Source organism: Oncorhynchus mykiss, chromosome 13 (genome assembly GCF_057628025.1).
Source record: "Oncorhynchus mykiss isolate SJ-2025 chromosome 13, ASM5762802v1, whole genome shotgun sequence".
In the NCBI taxonomy this organism is placed as follows: Eukaryota; Metazoa; Chordata; class Actinopteri; order Salmoniformes; family Salmonidae; genus Oncorhynchus; species Oncorhynchus mykiss.
Genome location: NC_143034.1, coordinates 3,872,501 through 3,895,000, shown reverse-complemented (window position 1 = coordinate 3,895,000; position 22,500 = coordinate 3,872,501). Strand labels below are relative to the sequence as shown.

The following is a 22,500-nucleotide window of genomic DNA, read 5'->3' as shown; positions in this document are numbered from 1 at the left end:
AATGCAGACACCTCACACAACCAACATCAGATAATATTTAATCATATATATGCTAATGGCTATAATGTAAAATACAGAATCCAACACGCGCTAATTGAATTCGGGAAAAGGTTTGATAATTATAAGAGCACCTGAGGGCGGATTCAAACTTAGAAATCTATTCATATTTTTTTATGTGTTTTGATTGAAGCACTTCTCAGTAGCCTAGCTGGCATATATTTATTTATGCAGTTGCGTAACCTGCTTTTGTAGGCGAGGAGGATCCCTCGTAACCTCTACAAACCATCCCGACCTCGTCGAATTTACATTCTGTTTTTCTAGACGAGACGGGATGCAACAGAATGTACACTCGCGAGATCAGGATGGTTCGTGTGAGACGAGATCCACTTGTGCCGCACTGAATAAATGTCATTTAAACTGAAAACAAACTCCAACTAATTCCCAACAGATGGTTTGTTTACCTTTCTACCGTTGTGGCCTACAGCTCCATCTTGTGGTCGCGTCGGGGACAACAGTTGTTGACATCTGAAGCGTTGTAGCTAACCCTAACCCTTTTCCTAATCTTAACCTCATTCTCCTAACCTGCTACGTTAATTCACCTAACCTGCTGTGTTAGTTCTCCTAACCTGCTACGTTAACTCTCCTAACCTGCTGTGTTAGTTCTCCTAACCTGCTACGTTAACTCTCCTAACCTGTCACGATAATTCTCCTAACCTGCTGTGTTAGTTCTCCTAACCTGTCACGTTAACTCTCTTAACCTGTCACGATAACTCTCCTAACCATGTAAACAAATCATCTGTGGCGATAAATCATCAACAGATTACACGGACGGTGTCCGAGCACCATGTCAAGCCGCCATACGTTTCTACATGTTCAGCAGGACGCTGTGTTTTCTGGGAAGGTTCAAATAGAAATAGTCTCATGTATCTGGAACAAACCTCTCTGACATGTGGAATAAAACACCCTGAGAATAAGGAATCACATCAGACGCGCCCCTCTACTTGCTTTTTGGGTATGCAAAAAAAATGTGATTGTTTGTTCAATTTCAAAAAACGTTTTAATGCTTTAAAACTACATGTTATATTCATTAAAGCTTTACATCTAGTCAAATTCACTACACACTATTGAGCTGTAGGGGCTGTTACACTGAGGAAGACGAAGAGGGGTGATGAAGAGCAGGAGGGGCTGATACACTGAGGAAGACGAGGACGGACACTGAAGAGCAGGAGGGGCTGTTACACTGAGGAAGACGAAGAGGGGTGATGAAGAGCAGGAGGGGCTGTTACACTGAGGAAGACGAAGAGGGGTGATGAAGAGCAGGAGGGGCTGTTACACTGAGGAAGACGAAGAGGGGTGATGAAGAGCAGGAGGGGCTGTTACACTGAGGAAGACGAAGAGGGGTGATGAAGAGCAGGAGGGGCTGATACACTGAGGAAGACGAGGACGGACACTGAAGAGCAGGAGGGGCTGTTACACTGAGGAAGACGTAGACGGACGATGAAGTGCAGGAGGGGCTGTTACACTGAGGAAGACGAGGACGGACACTGAAGAGCAGGAGGGGCTGTTACACTGAGGAAGACGTGGATGGGTGATGAAGAGCAGGAGGGGCTGTTACACTGAGGAAGACGAGGACGAGTTACATCCAGCATCCAGGTCAGAGTTACATCCAGCATCCAGCATCCAGGTCAGAGTTACATCCAGCATCCAGCTCAGAGTTACATCCAGCATCCAGGTCAGAGTTACATCCAGCATCCAGCATCCAGCTCATAGTTACATCCAGCATCCAGGTCAGAGTTACATCCAGCATCCAGGTCAGAGTTACATCCAGCATCCAGGTCAGAGTTACATCCAGCATCCAGGTCAGAGTTACATCCAGCATCCAGCATCCAGCTCATAGTTACATCCAGCATCCAGGTCAGAGTTACATCCAGCATCCAGGTCAGAGTTACATCCAGCATCCAGGTCAGAGTTACATCCAGCATCCAGGTCAGAGTTACATCCAGCATCCAGCATCCAGCTCATAGTTACATCCAGCATCCAGGTCAGAGTTACATCCAGCATCCAGGTCAGAGTTACATCCAGCTCATAGTCAGAGTTACATCCAGCATCCAGGTCAGAGTTACATCCAGCATCCAGGTCAGAGTTACATCCAGCATCCAGGTCAGAGTTACATCCAGCATCCAGGTCAGAGTTACATCCAGCATCCAGGTCAGAGTTACATCCAGCATCCAGGTCAGAGTTACATCCAGCATCCAGGTCAGAGTTACATCCAGCTCAGAGTTACATCCAGCATCCAGCTCAGAGTTACATCCAGCATCCAGGTCAGAGTTACATCCAGCATCCAGGTCAGAGTTACATCCAGCATCCAGGTCAGAGTTACATCCAGCATCCAGGTCAGAGTTACATCCAGCATCCAGGTCAGAGTTACATCCAGCATCCAGGTCAGAGTTACATCCAGCATCCAGGTCAGAGTTACATCCAGCATCCAGGTCAGAGTTACATCCAGCATCCAGGTCAGAGTTACATCCAGCATCCAGGTCAGAGTTACATCCAGCATCCAGGTCATAGTTACATCCAGCATCCTGGTCAGAGTTACATCCAGCATCCAGGTCAGAGTTACATCCAGCATCCAGGTCATAGTTACATCCAGCATCCAGGTCATAGTTACATCCAGCATCCAGGTCAGAGTTACATCCAGCATCCAGGTCATAGTTACATCCAGCATCCAGGTCAGAGTTACATCCAGCATCCAGGTCAGAGTTACATCCAGCATCCAGGTCATAGTTACATCCAGCATCCAGGTCATAGTTACATCCAGCATCCAACTCAGATTTACATCCAGCATCCAGCTCATAGTTACATCCAGCTCAGAGTTACATCCAGCATCCAGCATCCAGCTCATAGTTACATCCAGCTCAGAGTTACATCCAGCTCATAGTTACATCCAGCTCAGAGTTACATCCAGCTCAGAGTTACATCCAGCTCAGAGTTACATCCAGCTCAGAGTTACATCCAGCTCATAGTTACATCCAGCTCAGAGTTACATCCAGCTCATAGTTACATCCAGCTCATAGTTACATCCAGCTCATAGTTACATCCAGCTCATAGTTACATCCAGCTCATAGTTACATCCAGCATCCAGCATCCAGGTCAGAGTTACATCCAGCATCCAGCTCATAGTTACATCCAGCTCATAGTTACATCCAGCATCCAGCATCCAGGTCAGAGTTACATCCAGCATCCAGGTCAGAGTTACATCCAGCATCCAGGTCAGAGTTACATCCAGCATCCAGCTCATAGTTACATCCAGCATCCAGGTTTAAGTTACATCCAGCATCCAGGTCATAGTTACATCCAGCATCCAGCTCATAGTTACATCCAGCTCATAGTTACATCCAGCATCCAGGTCAGAGTTACATCCTTCATCCAGGTCAGAGTTACATCCAGCATCCAGCATCCAGGTCAGAGTTACATCCAGCATCCAGGTCAGAGTTACATCCAGCGTCCAGCATCCAGGTCAGAGTTACATCCAGCATCCAGCTCAGAGTTACATCCAGCGTCCAAGTTGGGCAGGATGCAGAAATGCTTAAAAAAAACAAAAAAACACAAGTTGAAAATAAATGATAAACTTTTCCAAACGTCACAGAGGTCTTATATACATTCAGTGATACAGGAAGTGATAGGGCCCAGAGTCGTTCCTGATCAGACAAAAACAACTCTACCAGTTTCTCTACCAAGAAATAATGGAACAGTGCTTTGGGGCTTCAGCCCCCTCAGCGAGAAGAGAAGAGGCAGGAAGAGCTGGTCCTGGAACAGTGCTTTGGGGCTGAAGCCCCCTCAGCGAGAAGAGAAGAGGCAGGAAGAGCTGGTCCTGGAACAGTGCTTTGGGGCTGAAGCCCCCTCAGCTAGAAGAGAAGAGACAGGAAGAGCTGGTCCTGGAACAGTGCTTTGGGGCTGAAGCCCCCTCAGCGAGAAGAGAAGAGACAGGAAGAGCTGGTCCTGGAACAGTGCTTTGGGGCTGAAGCCCCCTCAGCTAGACGAGAAGAGACAGGAAGAGCTGGTCCTGGAACAGTGCTTTGGGGCTGAAGCCCCCTCAGCTAGAAGAGAAGAGACAGGAAGAGCTGGTCCTGGAACAGTGCTTTGGGGCTGAAGCCCCCTCAGCTAGACGAGAAGAGACAGGAAGAGCTGGTCCTGGAACAGTGCTTTGGGGCTGAAGCCCCCTCAGCTAGACGAGAAGAGACAGGAAGAGCTGGTCCTGGAACAGTGCTTTGGGGCTGAAGCCCCCTTAGCTAGAAGAGAAGAGACAGAAGAGCTGGTCCTGGAACAGTGCTTTGGGGCTGAAGCCCCCTCAGCTAGAAGAGAAGAGACAGGAAGAGCTGATCCTGGAACAGTGCTTTGGGGCTGAAGCCCCCTCAGCTAGAAGAGAAGAGACAGGAAGAGCTGGTCCTGGAACAGTGCTTTGGGGCTGAAGCCCTTAGCTGGAAGTTTCACTCAAACAGAATAAAACTGATCTTAGATCAGTAATACTTCACCCTACTCCAACCTGCTCCTGTGGGAGTGGCCAGATCCACCTGAACCACACCTGTCTGTCAGCTGACGCAGTTGATGAGGTGACTGACCAATGAGGTGACAGGAGAGCCAATCAACACCTCGATACGCTCTCTCAACAAGGTTTGAGACAGATATTTGACCACTGTCTCTACAAGGTCTGGGTCAGATAATTGACAATCATGACCCTTGACTTATTTTCTGGAGGAAAAGGCCTCGTCAATTATTGTGATCATTTTGTGGTTTCTCTCTTCTCAGCTGTTCAGCAGAGGCAATGGAGACATCATTGAAGTCAGAGGAACCATGTCCTAACCCTCCTCCCTACTTCCTACCAGGTAAGACTCTACACCCTACTTCTTAGGTTTCAGTCCAGGGTGAAGGAGATGACATGAGGATCTCTCTCTCTCTCTCTCTTGTTGTTTCAGTCCAGGGTGAAGGAGATGACATGAGGATCTCTCTCTCGTTGTTTCAGTCCAGGGTAAAGGAGATGACATGAGCACCTCTCTCTCTTGTTGTTTCAGTCCAGGGTAAAGGAGATGACATGAGCACCTCTCTCTCTCTTGTTGTTTCAGTCCAGGGTAAAGGAGATGACATGAGCACCTCTCTCTCTCTTGTTGTTTCAGTCCAGGGTAAAGGAGATGACATGAGGATCTCTCTGTCTCTGTCTCTCTCTCTCTGTTGTTTCAGTCCAGGGTAAAGGAGATGACATGAGCATATCTCCCTTCACTCCTCCTCCTCCACCTGGTGCTATGGGTAGTAGCTTCATCAACCCGACCGCTACTGGTGAGTACACGAACACAGACTTCAGACTGTAGTATAATGATGGACACACACACACAGCCTTCAGACTGTAGTATAATGACGGACACACACACAGCCTTCAGACTGTAGTATAATGATGGACACACACACAGCCTTCAGACTGTAGTGTAATGATGGACACAATAACAGCCTTCAGACTGTAGTATAATGATGGACACACACACACAGCCTTCAGACTGTAGTATAATGATGGACACACACACACAGCCTTCAGACTGTAGTATAATGACGGACACACACACAGCCTTCAGACTGTAGTATAATGATGGACACACACACAGCCTTCAGACTGTAGTATAATGATGGACGGACACACAGCCTTCAGACTGTAGTATAATGATGGACACACACACAGCCTTCAGACTGTAGTATAATGATGGACACACAGCCATCAGACTGTAGTATAATGATGGACACAATAACAGCCTTCAGACTGTAGTATAATGATGGACACACACACAGCCTTCAGACTGTAGTATAATGATGGGGACACACACACAGCCTTCAGACTGTAGTATAATGACGGACACACACACAGCCTTCAGACTGTAGTATAATGATGGACACACACACAGCCTTCAGACTGTAGTATAATGATGGACACACAGCCATCAGACTGTAGTGTAATGATGGACACAATAACAGCCTTCAGACTGTAGTATAATGATGGACACACACACAGCCTTCAGACTGTAGTATAATGATGGGGACACACACACAGCATTCAGACTGTAGTATAATGATGGACATCTAATAATCTAATCTAATCCCTAGTTCTCTCAGACAGTCCCCCCCCCCCCCCCCCCCCCTAGACAGAGGCTTGGATCTAACCCCCTCGTTCTCTCAGGTGGTGCTAGCCCCCCCCAGGCAGAGGCTTGGATCTAACCCTTTATCTAACCCTCTCGTTCTCTCAGGTGGTGCTAGCCCCCCCGCCCCCGCCAGACAGAGGCTTGGATCTAACCCCTTATCTAACCCCCTCGTTCTCTCAGGTGGTGCTAGCCCCCCCAGGCAGAGGCTTGGATCTAACCCCTTATCTAACCCCCTCGTTCTCTCAGGTGGTGCCAGCCCCCCCAGGCAGAGGTTTGTCCAGCACTATGAGACAGAGCTGGGTGATTCTCCTGGTCTCATCAGATGTCCTTCCTGTCAGAACCAGGTGATGAGTGATGTCACTCACCACGCTGGAACCCTCTGCTGGACCATGTGTCTGGTGTTCATCCTCTGTGGGTGAGGAGACACACACACTCCATCTGTTACACACACACACACTCCATCTCTGTTACACACACACTCCATCTCTGTTACACACACACACTCCATCTCTGTTACACACACACACTCCATCTCTGTTACACACACACACTCCATCTCTGTTACACACACACACTCCATCTCTGTTACACACACACACTCCATCTCTGTTACACACACACACTCCATCTCTGTTACACACACACACTCCATCTCTGTTACACACACACACTCCATCTCTGTTACACACACACACTCCATCTCTGTTACACACACACACTCCATCTCTGTTACACACACACACTCCATCTCTGTTACACACACACACTCCATCTCTGTTACACACACACACTCCATCTCTGTTACACACACACACTCCATCTCTGTTACACACACACACACTCCATCTCTGTTACACACACACACTCCATCTCTGTTACACACACACACTCCATCTCTGTTACACACACACACTCCATCTCTGTTACACACACACACTCCATCTCTGTTACACACACACACACTCCATCTCTGTTACACACACACACACTCCATCTCTGTTACACACACACACACTCCATCTCTGTTACACACACACACACTCCATCTCTGTTACACACACACACACTCCATCTTTGTTACACACACACACTCCATCTCTGTTACACACACACACTCCATCTCTGTTACACACACACACTCCATCTCTGTTACACACACACACACTCCATCTCTGTTACACACACACACACTCCATCTCTGTTACACACACACACACTCCATCTCTGTTACACACACACACACTCCATCTCTGTTACACACACACACACTCCATCTCTGTTACACACACACACACTCCATCTCTGTTACACACACACACACACACTCCATCTCTGTTACACACACACACACACACACTCCATCTCTGTTACACACACACACACACACACTCCATCTCTGTTACACACACACACACACACACTCCATCTCTGTTACACACACACACACACACTCCATCTCTGTTACACACACACACACACACTCCATCTCTGTTACACACACACACACACACACTCCATCTCTGTTACACACACACCCCCACCCTCCGTCTCAGCCCCACCCCCACCCTCCGTCTCAGCCCCACCCTCCACCCCCCAGCAGTAGCAGGTATACTGACTGTACTCTCCTGTCCCTCCAGGTTGTTGCTGGGATGCTGTCTGATCCCGTTTCTCTTCAGGAGTTTCAAGGATGCCCATCACACCTGCCCTCGCTGTCACATGGTCCTTCACATCCACAGGAAGAACTGTTGCCCCATGAGCTCTGAACCCTCCTCCCTGAACCCCCGCCTAGGGTCAGGGCACCCCGGTCACGCCTGATATGGAGGGGTGTGTGTGTGTGTGTGTGTGTGTGTGTGTGTGTATATAATGTGTGCATCCCAAACGGAACCCTACTCCCTATACAGTGCACAACTTTGCACTAGGCCCCATATGAGTAGGACCATAGGGCCTGGCTCTGACTAAAAGTAGTGCACTATATAGGGGAGACTGTAACAGGGCTTAGTGCACTATATAGGGGAGACTGTAACAGGGCTTAGTGCACTATATAGGGGAGACTAGCAGGGCTTAGTGCACTATATAGGGGAGACTGTAGCACATCTGACACAGGGCTTAGTGCCCTATATAGGGGAGACTGTAGCACGTCTGACACAGGGCTTAGTGCACTTTATAGAGGAGACTAGCAGGGCTTAGTGCACTATATAGGGGAGATTGTAGCAGGGCTTAGTGCACTATATAGGGGAGACTGTAGCACGTCTGACACAGGGCTTAGTGCACTATATAGGGGAGATTGTAGCAGGGCTTAGTGCACTATATAGGGGAGACTGTAGCACGTCTGACACAGGGCTTAGTGCACTATATAGGGGAGACTGTAGCAGGGCTTAGTGCACTATATAGGGGAGACTAGCAGGGCTTCTTAGTGCACTATATAGGGGAGACTAGCAGGGCTTAGTGCACTATATAGGGGAGACTGTAGCACATCTGACACAGGGCTTAGTGCCCTATATAGGGGAGACTGTAGCACGTCTGACACAGGGCTTAGTGCACTATATAGGGGAGACTGTAGCAGGGCTTAGTGCACTAAATAGGGGAGACTAGCAGGGCTTCTTAGTGCACTATATAGGGGAGACTAGCAGGGCTTCTTAGTGCACTATATAGGGGAGACAATAGCACGTCTGACACAGGGCTTAGTGCACTATATAGGGGAGACTGTAGCAGGGCTTAGTGCACTATATAGGGGAGACTGTAGCAGGGCTTAGTGCACTATATAGGGGAGACTAGCAGGGCTTAGTGCACTATATAGGGGAGACTAGCAGGGCTTAGTGCACTATATAGGGGAGACTGTAGCAGGGCTTAGTGCACTATATAGGGGAGACTGTAGCAGGGCTTAGTGCACTATATAGGGGAGACTGTAGCAGGGCTTAGTGCACTATATAGGGGAGACTGTAGCAGGGCTTATTGCACTATATAGGGGAGACTAGCAGGGCTTCTTAGTGCACTATATAGGGGAGACTGTAGCAGGGCTTAGTGCACTATATAGGGGAGACTATAGCACGTCTGACACAGGGCTTAGTGCACTATATAGGGGAGACTGTAGCACGTCTGACACAGGGCTTAGTGCACTATATAGGGGAGACTGTAGCAGGGCTTCTTAGTGCACTATATAGGGGAGACTAGCAGGGCTTCTTAGTGCACTATATAGGGGAGACTGTAGCAGGGCTTAGTGCACTATATAGGGGAGACTGTAGCAGGGCTTAGTGCACTATATATGGGAGACTGTAACAGGGCTTAGTGCACTATATAGGGGAGACTGTAGTTTGTCTGAGGCAGGGCTTATATCGTCTGGTCTCTAGCACCGCCTGTTGGTGTCTGAAACGGGGCTTATATCGTCTGGTCTCTATAGCACCGCCTGCTGGCGTCTGAAACTGGGCTTATATCGTCTGGTCTCTATAGCACCGCCTGTTGGTGTCTGAAACTGGGCTTATATCGTCTGGTCTCTAGCACCGCCTGTTGGTGTCTGAAACAGGGCTTATATCGTCTGGTCTCTATAGCACCGCCTGTTGGTGTCTGAAACAGGGCTTATATCGTCTGGTCTCTATAGCACCGCCTGTTGGTGTCTGAAACAGGGCTTATATCGTCTGGTCTCTATAGCACCGCCTGTTGGTGTCTGAAACAGGGCTTATATCGTCTGGTCTCTAGCACCGCCTGTTGGTGTCTGAAACAGGGCTTATATCGTCTGGTCTCTATAGCACCGCCTGCTGGTGTCTGAAACAGGGCTTATATCGTCTGGTCTCTATAGCACCGCCTGCTGGTGTCTGAAACAGGGCTTATATTGTCTGGTCTCTAGCACCGCCTGCTGGTGTCTGAAACAGGGCTTATATCGTCTGGTCTCTATAGCACCGCCTGCTGGTGTCTGAAACTGGGCTTATATTATCTGGTCTCTATAGCACCGCCTGTGCCTAATCTGTGATGTTACCTTTTAAACAATGTCTTTCTTTTTCAACGTGTTCTGTGAAGACTTAAAAATAATAAATCATGCTTTTTAAAACATGTCCCAGTTGATCTGTGTGTTATTAGGAATAACTTTTCAAAATGCTGAATTATATATAGTACCAATGAAAAGTTTTGGAACACCTACTCATTCCAGGATTTTTTATATTTTCTACATTGTAGAATACTAGTGAAGACATCACAACTATGAAATAACACACATGGAATCATGTAGTAACCAAAAAATTGTTAAACAAATCTAAATATATTTTATATTTGAGATTCTTCAAAGTAGCCACCCTTTGCCTTGATGACAGCTTTGCACACTCTTGGCATTCTCTCAACCAGCTTCATGAGGTAGTCACCTGGAATGCATTTCAATTAAACAACAGATGACCTTCGAGAGAGATACTCCACAGTGTTAAACAACAGATGATGACCTGGAGAGAGATACTCCACATGGATCCCCATTAGTTCCTGCCAAGGCAGCAGCTACTCTTCCTGGGGTTTATGATGGATCCCCATTAGTTCCTGCCAAGGCAGCAGCTACTCTTCCTGGGGTTTATTATGGATCCCCATTAGTTCCTGCCAAGGCAGCAGCTACTCTTCCTGGGGTTTATTATGGATCCCCATTAGTTCCTGCCAAGGCAGCAGCTACTCTTCCTGGGGTTTATTATGGATCCCCATTAGTTCCTGCCAAGGCAGCAGCTACTCTTCCTGGGGTTTATTATGGATCCCCATTAGTTCCTGCCAAGTCAACATCTACTCTTCCTGGGGTTTATTATGGATCCCCATTAGTTCCTGTCAAGGCAGCAGCTACTCTTCCTGGGGTTTATTATGGATCCCCATTAGTTCCTGTCAAGGCAGCAGCTACTCTTCCTGGGGTTTATTATGGATCCCCATTAGTTCCAGCCAAGGCAGCAGCTACTCTTCCTGGGGTTTATTATGGATCCCCATTTAGTTCCTGTCAAGTCAGCAGCTACTCTTCCTGGGGTTTATTGTAGATCCCCATTAGTTCCTGCCAAGGCAGCAGCTACTCTTCCTGGGGTTTATTATGGATCCCCATTAGTTCCTGCCAAGGCAGCAGCTACTCTTCCTGGGGTTTATTATGGATCCCCATTAGTTCCTGCCAAGGCAGCAGCTACTCTTCCTGGGGTTTATTATGGATCCCCATTAGTTCCTGCCAAGGCAGCAGCTACTCTTCCTGGGGTTTATTATGGATCCCCATTAGTTCCTGTGAAGGCAGCAGCTACTCTTCCTGGGGTTTATTATGGATCCCCATTAGTTCCTGCCAAGGCAGCAGCTACTCTTCCTGGGGTTTATTATGGATCCCCATTAGTTCCTGCCAAGGCAGCACCCCATCAAACAAAACACAGACAATCACATTTCAACCCGCCAGGCGCGACACAAACCTCAGAAATAACAATATAATTTGTGCCTTACCTTTGAAGAGCTTCTTCTGTTGGCACTCCAATATGTCCCATAAACATCACAAATGGTCCTTTTGTTCGATTAATTCCGTCGTTATATCTCCAAAATGTCCATTTATTTGGCGCGTTTGATTTAAAAAAAACACTGGTTCCAACTCGCCCAGCATGACTACAAAATATCTAATAAGTTACCTGTAAACGCTGTCCAAACATTTGAAACAACTTTCCTAATAAAACTTTATGTATTTTTTAACGTAAATAATCGATAAAATTTCAGACGGGATAAACTGGGTTCAGTAGCGGATAAAAACAATGTGGAGCTTTCAGGTCGTGCGCCCCAACCACAACAGTACACTACACTCGACCCTCGTTCTGAATAGCCGTACTTCTTAATTTCTCAAAGGAAAAACATAAAACCAATTTCTAAAGACTGTTGACATCTAGTGGAAGTGATAGGAACTGCAAGCAAGTGCCTTAGAAATCTAGATCCTCATAGAAAATCCATTGAAAAGAGAGTGACCTCAATTTGTTTTCCTGGTTGGTTTGTCCTCGGGGTTTTTGCCTACCAAATAAGATCTGATATATTCACAGACATCATTCAAACAGTTTTAGAAATGTCAGAGTGTTTTCTATCCAAATATACTAATAATACGCAAATCCTAGCTTCTGGGCAGGTAGCAGGTAGTTTACTTTGGGCACACTTTTCATCCGGACGTGAAAATACCGCCCCCTATCTCCGTTTTGCTCAATGACCCCAATGAAAGTTTTGGGACTCGTCTGTGGTCGTCGGTACAGCCCATCTGTCCGTCTGGTTTGGGACTCGTCTGTGGTCGTCGGTACAGCCCATCTGTCCATCTGGTTTGGGACTCGTCTGGAGTCGTCGGTACAGCCCATCTGTCCGTCTGGTTTGGGACTCGTCTGAGGTCGTCGGTACAGCCCATCTGTCCGTCTGGTTTGGGACTCGTCTGTGGTCGTCGGTACAGCCCATCTGTCCGTCTGGTTTGGGACTCGTCTGTGGTCGTCGGTACAGCCCATCTGTCCGTCTGGTTTGGGACTCGTCTGTGGTCGTCGGTACAGCCCATCTGTCCGTCTGGTTTGGGACTCGTCTGTGGTCGTCGGTACAGCCCATCTGTCCGTCTGGTTTGGGACTCGTCTGAGGTCGTCGGTACAGCCCATCTGTCCGTCTGGTTTGGGACTCGTCTGAGGTCGTCGGTACAGCCCATCTGTCCGTCTGGTTTGGGACTCGTCTGAGGTCGTCGGTACAGCCCATCTGTCCGTCTGGTTTGGGACTCGTCTGTGGTCGTCGGTACAGCCCATCTGTCCGTCTGGTTTGGGACTCGTCTGTGGTCGTCGGTACAGCCCATCTCTCCGTCTGGTTTGGGACTCGTCTGGAGTCGTCGGTACAGCCCATCTGTCCGTCTGGTTTGGGACTCGTCTGGAGTCGTCGGTACAGCCCATCTGTCCGTCTGGTTTGGGACTCGTCTGGAGTTGTTGGTACAGCCCATCTGTCCGTTTGGTTTGGGACTTATCTGTTATTCAGTGTGTTTCTATTGGCTAATAGCAGTAAGGCCTATCTGTTATTCAGTGTGTTTCTATGGGCTAATAGCAGTAAGGCCTATCTGTTATTCAATGTGTTTCTATGGGCTAATAGCAGTAAGGACTATCTGTTATTCAGTGTGTTTCTATGGGTTAATAGCAGTAAGGACTATCTGTTATTCAGTGTGTTTCTATGGGTTAATAGCAGTAAGGACTATCTGTTATTCAGTGTGTTTCTATGGTAACAGCAGTAAGGACTATCTGTTATTCAGTGTGTTTCTATGGGTTAACAGCAGTAAGGACTATCTGTTATTCAGTGTGTTTCTATGGTAACAGCAGTAAGGACTATCTGTTATTCAGTGTGTTTCTATGGTAACAGCAGTAAGGACTATCTGTTATTCAGTGTGTTTCTATGGTAACAGCAGTAAGGACTATCTGTTATTCAGTGTGTTTCTATGGCAACAGCAGTAAGGACTATCTGTTATTCAGTGTGTTTCTATTGGCTAATAGCAGTAAGGACTATCTGTTATTCAGTGTGTTTCTATTGGCTAATAGCAGTAAGGACTATCTGTTATTCAATGTGTTTCTATTGGCTAAAAGCAGTAAGGACTATCTGTTATTCAATGTGTTTCTATGGGCTAATAGCAGTAAGGACTATCTGTTATTCAGTGTGTTTCTATGGTAACAGCAGTAAGGACTATCTGTTATTCAGTGTGTTTCTATGGTAACAGCAGTAAGGACTATCTGTTATTCAGTGTGTTTCTATGGTAACAGCAGTAAGGACTATCTGTTATTCAGTGTGTTTCTATGGTAACAGCAGTAAGGACTATCTGTTATTCAGTGTGTTTCTATGGTAACAGCAGTAAGGACTATCTGTTATTCAGTGTGTTTCTATTGGCTAATAGCAGTAAGGACTATCTGTTATTCAGTGTGTTTCTATGGTAACAGCAGTAAGGACTATCTGTTATTCAGTGTGTTTCTATGGGTTAACAGCAGTAAGGACTATCTGTTATTCAGTGTGTTTCTATGGTAACAGCAGTAAGGACTATCTGTTATTCAATGTGTTTCTATTGGCTAATAGCAGTAAGGACTATCTGTTATTCAATGTGTTTCTATTGGCTAATAGCAGTAAGGACTATCTGTTATTCAGTGTGTTTCTATGGTAACAGCAGTAAGGACTATCTGTTATTCAGTGTGTTTCTATGGTAACAGCAGTAAGGACTATCTGTTATTCAATGTGTTTCTATTGGCTAATAGCAGTAAGGACTATCTGTTATTCAGTGTGTTTCTATGGTAACAGCAGTAAGGACTATCTGTTATTCAGTGTGTTTCTATGGTAACAGCAGTAAGGACTATCTGTTATTCAATGTGTTTCTATTGGCTAATAGCAGTAAGGACTATCTGTTATTCAGTGTGTTTCTATGGTAACAGCAGTAAGGACTATCTGTTATTCAGTGTGTTTCTATGGTAACAGCAGTAAGGACTATCTGTTATTCAGTGTGTTTCTATGGTAACAGCAGTAAGGACTATCTGTTATTCAGTGTGTTTCTATTGGCTAATAGCAGTAAGGACTATCTGTTATTCAGTGTGTTTCTATGGTAACAGCAGTAAGGACTATCTGTTATTCAGTGTGTTTCTATGGGTTAACAGCAGTAAGGACTATCTGTTATTCAGTGTGTTTCTATGGTAACAGCAGTAAGGACTATCTGTTATTCAATGTGTTTCTATTGGCTAATAGCAGTAAGGACTATCTGTTATTCAATGTGTTTCTATTGGCTAATAGCAGTAAGGACTATCTGTTATTCAGTGTGTTTCTATGGTAACAGCAGTAAGGACTATCTGTTATTCAGTGTGTTTCTATGGTAACAGCAGTAAGGACTATCTGTTATTCAATGTGTTTCTATTGGCTAATAGCAGTAAGGACTATCTGTTATTCAGTGTGTTTCTATGGTAACAGCAGTAAGGACTATCTGTTATTCAGTGTGTTTCTATGGTAACAGCAGTAAGGACTATCTGTTATTCAGTGTGTTTCTATGGTAACAGCAGTAAGGACTATCTGTTATTCAGTGTGTTTCTATGGTAACAGCAGTAAGGACAAATAAAAATGTTCATCAAATATTTGTTTTATATATGTTTTTTTGATACCTCGATGAGTCTTAAAACTCTAAATCAAATAACAAGAAGATCCTTGGTTTGACCTTCTTAAAACAATTCCACATCGTTCAGTAGAACCCCCTCCCCCAGGCACAGACAGGACTTAGACTGTATTAAGGCACCAAATAACAAGAAGATCCTTGGTTTGACCTTCTTAAAACAATTCCACATCGTTCAGTAGAACCCCCTCCCCCAGGCACAGACAGGACTTAGACTGTATTAAGGCACCAAATAACAAGAAGATCCTTGGTTTGACATTCTTAAAACAATTCCACATCGTTCAGTAGAACCCCCTCCCCCAGGCACAGACAGGACTTAGACTGTATTAAGGCACCAAATAACAAGAAGATCCTTGGTTTGACATTCTTAAAACAATTCCACATCGTTCAGTAGAACCCCTCCCCAGGCACAGACAGGACTTAGACTGTATTAAGGCACCAAATAACAAGAAGATCCTTGGTTTGACATTCTTAAAACAATTCCACATCGTTCAGTAGAACCCCTCCCCCGGCACAGACAGGACTTAGACTGTATTAAGGCACCAAATAACAACATCAACATCATAACATAACTACACCAGTACATTTATACAACACAAAACCATACAACCATACAACCATACAACCATATTACAATGGACTGGAGTGGAGAGTGTGTGTGTGTGTGTCTTCACAGTCCCTGTTGTTCCAGAAGGTGTAGTTCAATCTGATTCTATGATTCTATTATTGTGATGTGTGTCTCTTCACAGTCCCTGTTGTTCCAGAAGGAGTAGTTCAATCTGATTCTATTCTTGTGATGTGTGTCTCTTCACAGTCCCTGTTGTTCCAGAAGGTGTAGTTCAATCTGATTCTATGATTCTATTCTTGTGATGTGTGTGTCTTCACAGCCCCTGTTGTTCCAGAAGGTGTAGTTCATTCTGATTCTATGATTCTATTCTTGTGATGTGTGTCTTCACAGTCCCTGTTGTTCTAGAAGGTGTAGTTCAATCTGATTCTATTCTTGTGATGTGTGTCTCTTCACAGTCCCTGTTGTTCCAGAAGGTGTAGTTCAATCTGATTCTATTCTTGTGATGTGTGTCTCCTCACAGTCCCTGTTGTTCCAGAAGGTGTAGTTCATTCTGATTCTATGATTCTATTCTTGTGATGTGTGTCTCTTCACAGTCCCTGTTGTTCTAGAAGGTGTAGTTCAATCTGATTCTATTCTTGTGATGTGTGTCTCTTCACAGTCCCTGTTGTTCCAGAAGGTGTAGTTCAATCTGATTCTATTCTTGTGATGTGTGTCTCCTCACAGTCCCTGTTGTTCCAGAAGGTGTAGTTCATTCTGATTCTATGATTCTATTCTTGTGATGTGTGTCTCTTCACAGTCCCTGTTGTTCTAGAAGGTGTAGTTCAATCTGATTCTATTCTTGTGATGTGTGTCTCTTCACAGTCCCTGTTGTTCCAGAAGGAGTAGTTCAATCTGATTCTATTCTTGTGATGTGTGTCTCTTCACAGTCCCTGTTGTTCCAGAAGGAGTAGTTCAATCTGATTCTATTCTTGTGATGTGTCTCTTCACAGCCCCTGTTGTTCCAGAAGGTGTAGTTCAATCTGATTCTATGATTCTATTATTGTGATGTGTGTCTCTTCACAGTCCCTGTTGTTCCAGAAGGTGTAGTTCAATCTGATTCTATTCTTGTGATGTGTGTCTCTTCACAGTCCCTGTTGTTCCAGAAGGTGTAGTTCATTCTGATTCTATTCTTGTGATGTGTGTCTCCTCACAGTCCCTGTTGTTCCAGAAGGTGTAGTTCAATCTGATTCTATTCTTGTGATGTGTGTCTCTTCACAGCCCCTGTTGTTCCAGAAGGTGTAGTTCAATCTGATTCTATTCTTGTGATGTGTGTCTCTTCACAGTCCCTGTTGTTCCAGAAGGAGTAGTTAAATCTGATTCTATGATTCTATTCTTGTGATGTGTGTCTCCTCACAGTCCCTGTTGTTCCAGAAGGTGTAGTTCAATCTGATTCTATTCTTGTGATGTGTCTCTTCACAGTCCCTGTTGTTCCAGAAGGTGTAGTTCATTCTGATTCTATGATTCTATTCTTGTGATGTGTGTCTCTTCACAGTCCCTGTTGTTCCAGAAGGTGTAGTTCAATCTGATTCTATTCTTGTGATGTGTGTCTCTTCACAGTCCCTGTTGTTCCAGAAGGAGTAGTTCAATCTGATTCTATTCTTGTGATGTGTGTCTCTTCACAGTCCCTGTTGTTCCAGAAGGAGTAGTTAAATCTGATTCTATTCTTGTGATGTGTGTCTCTTCACAGTCCCTGTTGTTCCAGAAGGAGTAGTTAAATCTGATTCTATTCTTGTGATGTGTGTCTCTTCACAGTCCCTGTTGTTCCAGAAGGTGTAGTTCATTCTGATTCTATGATTCTATTCTTGTGATGTGTGTCTCTTCACAGTCCCTGTTGTTCCAGAAGGTGTAGTTCATTCTGATTCTATGATTCTATTCTTGTGATGTGTGTGTCCTCACAGCCCCTGTTGTTCCAGAAGGTGTAGTTCATTCTGATTCTATGATTCTATTCTTGTGATGTGTGTCTCTTCACAGTCCCTGTTGTTCCAGAAGGTGTAGTTCATTCTGATTCTATGATTCTATTCTTGTGATGTGTGTCTCCTCACAGCCCCTGTTGTTCCAGAAGGTGTAGTTCATTTTGATTCTATGATTCTATTCTTGTGATGTGTGTCTCTTCACAGTCCCTGTTGTTCCAGAAGGTGTAGTTCATTCTGATTCTATTCTTGTGATGTGTGTCTCCTCACAGCCCCTGTTGTTCCAGAAGGTGTAGTTCATTTTGATTCTATGATTCTATTCTTGTGATGTGTGTCTCTTCACAGTCCCTGTTGTTCCAGAAGATGTAGTTCATTCTGATTCTATTCTTGTGATGTGTGTCTCCTCACAGCCCCTGTTGTTCCAGAAGGTGTAGTTCATTTTGATTCTATGATTCTATTCTTGTGATGTGTGTCTCTTCACAGTCCCTATTGTTCCAGAAGGTGTAGTTCATTCTGATTCTATTCTTGTGATGTGTGTCTCTTCACAGCCCCTGTTGTTCCAGAAGGTGTAGTTCAATCTGATTCTATTCTTGTGATGTGTGTCTCTTCACAGCCCCTGTTGTTCCAGAAGGTGTAGTTCAATCTGATTCTATGATTCTATTCTTGTGATGTGTGTCTCTTCACAGTCCCTGTTGTTCCAGAAGGTGTAGTTCATTCTGATTCTATGATTCTATTCTTGTGATGTGTGTCACTTCACAGTCCCTGTTGTTCCAGAAGGTGTAGTTCAATCTGATTCTATTCTTGTGATGTGTGTCTCTTCACAGTCCCTGTTGTTCCAGAAGGAGTAGTTCAATCTGATTCTATTCTTGTGATGTGTGTCTCTTCACAGTCCCTGTTGTTCCAGAAGGTGTAGTTCATTCTGATTCTATTCTTGTGATGTGTGTCTCTTCACAGCCCCTGTTGTTCCAGAAGGTGTAGTTCAATCTGATTCTATGATTCTATTCTTGTGATGTGTGTCTCTTCACAGTCCCTGTTGTTCCAGAAGGTGTAGTTCATTCTGATTCTATGATTCTATTCTTGTGATGTGTGTCACTTCACAGTCCCTGTTGTTCCAGAAGGTGTAGTTCAATCTGATTCTATTCTTGTGATGTGTGTCTCTTCACAGCCCCTGTTGTTCCAGAAGGTGTAGTTCAATCTGATTCTATTCTTGTGATGTGTCACTTCCAGCGGTTGATCCGTCTGAGCTGTATGTAGGCCAAGACCATACACACCGTAATGATCCCAGCCAGAGCTACATGGTTCTGCCAGAAGCCCCAGGTGCTGTAGTCTATTCCCTGGGTCTCCAGGTACACCTCACCTGGAAGACTGGAGAGAGAGAGAGGGGTTAAAGGTCAGAAACCCCAGGTGATGTAGTCTATTCCCTGGGTCTCCAGGTACACCTCCCCTGGAAGACTGGAGAGAGAGAGGGGTTAAAGGTGCTGTAGTCTATTCCCTGGGTCTCCAGGTACACCTCACCTGGAAGACTGGAGAGAGAGAGAGGGGTTAAAGGTCAGAAACCCCAGGTGATGTAGTCTATACCCTGGGTCTCCAGGTACACCTCCCCTGGAAGACTGGAGAGAGAGGGGTTAAAGGTGCTGTAGTCTATTCCCTGGGTCTCCAGGTACACCTCCCCTGGAAGACTGGAGAGAGAGAAGGGTTAAAGGTGCTGTAGTCTATTCCCTGGGTCTCCAGGTACACCTCCCCTGGAAGACTGGAGAGAGAGAGGGGTTAAAGGTCAGAAACCCCAGGTGATGTAGTCTATTCCCTGGGTCTCCAGGTACACCTCCCCTGGAAGACTGGAGAGAGAGAGGGTTTAAAGGTCAGAAACCCCAGGTGCTATAGTCTATTCCCTGGGTCTCCAGGTACACCTCCCCTGGAAGACTGGAGAGAGAGAGGGGTTAAAGGTGCTGTAGTCTATTCCCTGGGTCTCCAGGTACACCTCCCCTGGAAGACTGGAGAGAGAGAGGGGTTAAAGGTCAAAACCCCCAGGTGCTGTAGTCTATTCCCTGGGTCTCCAGGTACACCTCCCCTGGAAGACTGGAGAGAGAGAGGGGTTAAAGGTGCTGTAGTCTATTCCCTGGGTCTCCAGGTACACCTCCCCTGGAAGACTGGAGAGAGAGAGGGGTTAAAGGTCAGAAACCCCAGGTGATGTAGTCTATACCCTGGGTCTCCAGGTACACCTCCCCTGGAAGACTGGAGAGAGAGAGGGGTTAAAGGTCAGAAACCCCAGGTGCTATAGTCTATTCCCTGGGTCTCCAGGTACACCTCCCCTGGAAGACTGGAGAGAGAGAGGGGTTAAAGGTGCTGTAGTCTATTCCCTGGGTCTCCAGGTACACCTCCCCTGGAAGACTGGAGAGAGAGAGGGGTTAAAGGTCAGAAACCTCAGGTGATGTAGTCTATACCCTGGGTCTCCAGGTACACCTCCCCTGGAAGACTGGAGAGAGAGAGGGGTTAAAGGTCAGAAACCCCAGGTGCTATAGTCTATTCCCTGGGTCTCCAGGTACACCTCCCCTGGAAGACTGGAGAGAGAGAGGGGTTAAAGGTGCTGTAGTCTATTCCCTGGGTCTCCAGGTACACCTCCCCTGGAAGACTGGAGAGAGAGAGGGGTTAAAGGTCAGAAACCCCAGGTGCTGTAGTCTATTCCCTGGGTCTCCAGGTACACCTCCCCTGGAAGACTGGAGAGAGAGAGGGGTTAAAGGTCAGAAACCCCAGGTGATGTAGTCTATACCCTGGGTCTCCAGGTACACCTCCCCTGGAAGACTGGAGAGAGAGAGGGGTTAAAGGTCAGAAACCCCAGGTGCTGTAGTCTATACCCTGGGTCTCCAGGTACACCTCCCCTGGAAGACTGGAGAGAGAGAGGGGTTAAAGGTGCTGTAGTCTATTCCCTGGGTCTCCAGGTACACTTCACCTGGAAGACTGGAGAGAGAGAGGGGTTAAAGGTCAGAAACCCCAGGTGCTATAGTCTATTCCCTGGGTCTCCAGGTACACCTCCCCTGGAAGACGAGAGGAGAGAGGGGGGGGGGGGGGGGGTTGAGTACATAGAGGGAGAGTAGATAGATGTTGAATTATAGAGATCTGCCACACGGTGGCGGTGTCGGCATTTAGATGGATGTTTGAGGAGCATAAAAGGAGAGTACAGAGAGAATGAAAGGAGAGAACAGAGAGAATGAAAGGAGAGAACAGAGAGAATGAAAGGAGAGAACAGAGAGAATGAAAGGAGAGGACAGAGAGAATGAAAGGAGAGAACAGAGAGAATGAAAGGAGAGAACAGAGAGAATGAAAGGAGAGAACAGAGAGAATGAAAGGAGAGAACAGAGAGAATGAAAGGAGAGAACAGAGAGAATGAAAGGAGAGAACAGAGAGAATGAAAGGAGAGAACAGAGAGAATGAAAGGAGAGAACAGAGAGAATGAAAGGAGAGGACAGAGAGAATGAAAGGAGAGAACAGAGAGAATGAAAGGAGAGTGAGAGGTCAACTTACATGGTTGTGTTGCTGTAGAATATTTGTCCTTTAAACTCATTAATGGTCACCGCCTGATGGGGAGACAGAGGGAGAGAATAAACATCAGACTGTCCAACTCTCTAATAGGACCGTCAGACTGTCCAACTCTCTAATAGGACCGTCAGACTGTCCAACTCTCTAATAGGACCCCCCCCCCCCCCCTCCTACCTCTAGTCCGTAGCGGAAGATGCTGATCCACTTCAGCCATGACAACCAAGACAACATGGAGTTAAGGTTGACCAGGAACCCTCCAAACACCTAGACAGAGAGAGAGTTAGTGTGTGTCTTGAGTGTTTGAGTGTGTTTGTGTGTCTCTCACCATCATGAAGACGAAAGGCAGGGCGATGAGGACGTTGGCCATAGCGAAGGAGGAGACAGAGGCTGAGACCAGGAACGCTAGACTGACCCCAGCTAGACTGACCAGGGACATCGTCAGTGTGAAGAGCAGGAACGCTGTGAAGGCTGGCTTCAGACCTGGTGGAGAGAGAGAGAGAGATTTACATTTTATCATAGAAGGAAGTGTGTTGTGTGTGTTCTGAACTGTGTGTGTGTGTTCTGAACTGTGTGTGTGTGTGTGTGTTCTGACCTATGTGTGTGTGTTCTGAACTGTGTGTGTGTGTGTGTTCTGAACTGTGTGTGTGTTCTGAACTGTGTGTGTGTGTGTTCTGACCTGTGTGTGTGTGTGTGTTCTGACCTGTGTGTGTGTGTGTGTGTGTGTGTGTTCTGACCTATGTGTGTGTGTTCTGAACTGTGTGTGTGTTCTGAACTGTGTGTGTGTGTGTGTGTTCTGACCTGTGTGTGTGTGTTCTGAACTGTGTGTGTGTTCTGAACTGTGTGTGTGTGTGTGTGTTCTGACCTGTGTGTGTGTGTGTGTGTGTTCTGACCTGTGTGTGTGTGTGTGTGTGTTCTGACCTGTGTGTGTGTGTGTGTGTGTGTTCTGACCTATGTGTGTGTGTTCTGAACTGTGTGTGTGTGTGTGTTCTGACCTGTGTGTGTGTGTGTGTGTGTGTGTGTTCTGACCTGTGTGTGTGTGTGTGTTCTGAACTGTGTGTGTGTGTGGTGTGTGTTCTGACCTGTGTGTGTGTGTGTGTGTGTGTTCTGACCTGTGTGTGTTGTGTGTGTTCTGACCTATGTGTGTATCTGTGTATGTTTCATACCCAT

At 46.2% G+C, this 22,500-nt stretch overlaps 2 protein-coding genes across 11 annotated transcripts in view; one reads left to right on the top strand and one right to left on the bottom strand.

Annotated features, from left to right (window-relative positions):
* The first annotated feature begins 4,620 nt into the window (after nucleotides 1–4,620).
* Nucleotides 4,621–10,219, top strand: LOC118940221 (lipopolysaccharide-induced tumor necrosis factor-alpha factor homolog). The gene is made up of 5 exons (XM_090194737.1): nucleotides 4,621–4,706; nucleotides 4,807–4,883; nucleotides 5,236–5,331; nucleotides 6,426–6,594; nucleotides 7,817–10,219. The coding sequence occupies exons 2-5, from the start codon at nucleotides 4,823–4,825 to the stop codon at nucleotides 7,992–7,994; spliced, it is 504 nt and encodes a 167-aa protein (XP_090050863.1). The 5' UTR covers nucleotides 4,621–4,706; nucleotides 4,807–4,822; the 3' UTR covers nucleotides 7,995–10,219.
* A 5,017-nt stretch (nucleotides 10,220–15,236) lies between these two features.
* abcg2b (ATP-binding cassette, sub-family G (WHITE), member 2b) overlaps nucleotides 15,237–22,500 on the bottom strand; it is a 33,454-nt gene continuing 26,190 nt past the window's right edge. For 6 of the 10 annotated variants that reach the window (XM_090194730.1, XM_090194732.1, XM_090194731.1 and 3 more), the window contains 5 exons: nucleotides 22,497–22,500; nucleotides 21,659–21,813; nucleotides 21,508–21,597; nucleotides 21,319–21,371; nucleotides 15,237–19,164 (listed from right to left, as the gene is read on the bottom strand). The exon at nucleotides 22,497–22,500 is cut by the window's right edge and continues 121 nt beyond it. In XM_090194730.1, the coding sequence (XP_090050856.1) occupies nucleotides 19,017–19,164; nucleotides 21,319–21,371; nucleotides 21,508–21,597; nucleotides 21,659–21,813; nucleotides 22,497–22,500 (450 nt within the window). In that variant the 3' untranslated portion in view covers nucleotides 15,237–19,016. Of the gene's footprint in view, nucleotides 19,165–19,188; nucleotides 19,323–19,862; nucleotides 19,876–20,370; nucleotides 20,514–20,763; nucleotides 20,840–21,318; nucleotides 21,372–21,507; nucleotides 21,598–21,658; nucleotides 21,814–22,496 lie in introns of those variants that run through there. The other 4 variants (XM_090194725.1, XM_090194726.1, XM_090194728.1 and 1 more) reach the window with 4 other exon arrangements.